Source organism: Pseudomyrmex gracilis, unplaced genomic scaffold (genome assembly GCF_002006095.1).
Source record: "Pseudomyrmex gracilis isolate BER0280 unplaced genomic scaffold, ASM200609v1 scaffold_2740, whole genome shotgun sequence".
NCBI lineage: Eukaryota > Metazoa > Arthropoda > Insecta > Hymenoptera > Formicidae > Pseudomyrmex > Pseudomyrmex gracilis.
This window is the reverse complement of record NW_018023324.1, coordinates 1-2,046: the sequence shown is the minus strand read 5'-3', so window position 1 is coordinate 2,046 and position 2,046 is coordinate 1. Positions and strand designations below refer to the sequence as shown.

General features: G+C 48.4%; 1 protein-coding gene across 1 annotated transcript; it reads left to right on the top strand.

Annotated features, from left to right (window-relative positions):
• Nucleotides 1–232: 232 nt before the first annotated feature.
• LOC109862960 lies at nt 233–1,513 on the top strand. Its single transcript, XM_020443127.1, has one exon. It carries the CDS (start codon nt 233–235, stop codon nt 1,511–1,513), a length of 1,281 nt encoding a protein of 426 aa, XP_020298716.1.
• The last annotated feature ends 533 nt before the right edge of the window (nt 1,514–2,046 follow it).

The window sequence follows — 2,046 nt, the reverse complement described above, 5'->3', positions numbered from 1 at the left end:
GAAAAAACATGTCGCGGAAACAAGAAGGAAGGTTCTTCCCCGCATCAACATTCTCAAAGCATTGGCGGGAGTTAGGTGGGGATCTCACTCTTCCGTCCTGCTGACTGCGTACAAAGGACTGGTACGTTCCGTGTTGGAGTGGGGCTGCCAGGTCGTGTTTCCGCTTGGAACTCGGGAAGGCGTTGTTCTAGACCGCTTACAATATGCGTGTGCCAGGATCGTTTGTGGCCTTATGCGCACAACTCCAACTAATGTGTTGCTAGACGTCATCGGGGAACAACCGTTGCGGTGCCGACACAGATATCTGGTCAGTAAGTACGTGTGCAGGGTTTATGCTAGGTCTAGTCACCCTCTCGGACAAATCCTAGAAAACTCCTGCAGGACGTGGGAACCCTTGTGCTCGGCTAATGAGTTCGGACTCTTTTCCGTGTATCAAGAACTTCAGTGTCATCTTAAAGAAATTAGAAGGTTTGCACTTCCGGGAAGCCTTGCCCTACCGTTTCGTGCCGGGTACTTTAAGTGCGAGGTAGACACTGATACTGGACTACTTATACGCCAGGCGGAAGACCCTCAGTACTGTTTTAGCAACTTCCTCAAAAGTCGGGACGTCTCTAGGGTGTTCTTTACTGACGGCTCCCGTGCTCCGGGCTTGGACGGAACGTCTCCCGCGGTAGGTTTTGCTGTGGTTTCGGAGGATCCGGAGCTTGTCCACTATGAACGCGTTAGCAATAACTCTACTATCTTTGACGCTGAAGCCCAGGGCGTTATCTGCGCCCTGGAGTACTTACAAGAATTTAGGTTCGCAAAGGCCGTTGTGACCTCTGATTCGTTGAGCGTTATCTCCTGTTCGGGGTCAACTGATCCCAAAGGAGTACACTCCCCTCTCGTGTACTGCATAAAGGAAATAGTAATGGGGTTGAGGGATACAGGCGTATTTGTGGTACTGATGTGGGTTCCTGGACACTGCAATGTTAGAGGCAATGAGTTGGCCGATGTGTACGCTAAACGCGCTCTAACTCTCGCTGAACCACGTCCGGAGGGCGGGCTTGACGTTTCTTCGCTGTTTCCCACACTTCGGCGAGAAGCGCTGGACATGGCTAAGAGACAACTACTGGAAGAGGCAACCAGCAAGGGAACCGCGTATTTCCTGAAAAAACCTGCACCGCTGGGTAAACCCTGGTTTGTCAAAGTAAAGAAAAAGAAGGTCCTACCCCGCCCGTTGATCACACTTGTGTCTAGAATACGTTCACATCACACGGCTGTCAACCTACACTTGAAACAGAAAGGCATTGTGGCCTCCTCGGAGTGCCCGTGTGGCCACCCTGTACAAGATGTAAACCACGTCTTCCTCCAGTGTCCTATGTATAAGGACCACTCCGATAAGTTAGTAATCGATTTNTATCATAACGGTTTCAGCCCTCCCTACAGTGTAGAGAAGGTGGCCTTTTCCAAGTGTTTTCGCTCAATGTACGCTCTCCTCTCTTTTGCCAATGCAACCAATATCAACATATAAACCCCTACCATAAAAATTGAAAACACCTTCAACCTTATTACACCTGTTCCTTTTACCCTTTTTCCCTGTAAATGTAGCACCTGTAATAAAGTCCCTAGTATCACACCTTTCAATCAGATTATCTCAGACTGGCTTTTGCTCCTCACGTGCAGGGGCGTGCGCCATAGAAGCAAAGAAGAAGAAGAAGAATATTTTTGGACAATATTAGGTGTTTTTACACCACTTTCAATATTATCTCATCGTAGTCTCTAGTCTAAACAAGTACATACTAGTAATAATAGTAAATCGAAGACTGGCAATATGGTCCGTTATTGTTTTAGACCCGGTTTCACAATTCGCGGTTAACTCGAATTAGCCGAAGTTCGACTTGCTGAGCTCGGTTTAACCATAGACTTATATATAAATAGACCCAGCGTTCTGTGAGAGGAGTTGTCCGCGTCTTCTAAAGGACGGAACGATATGCATCCAGGTGCTGTCTCCGTCGCTCCGCCGGTCTGGAGGGGGAACGTCGATGGATAACGTTGAAGGAAAGC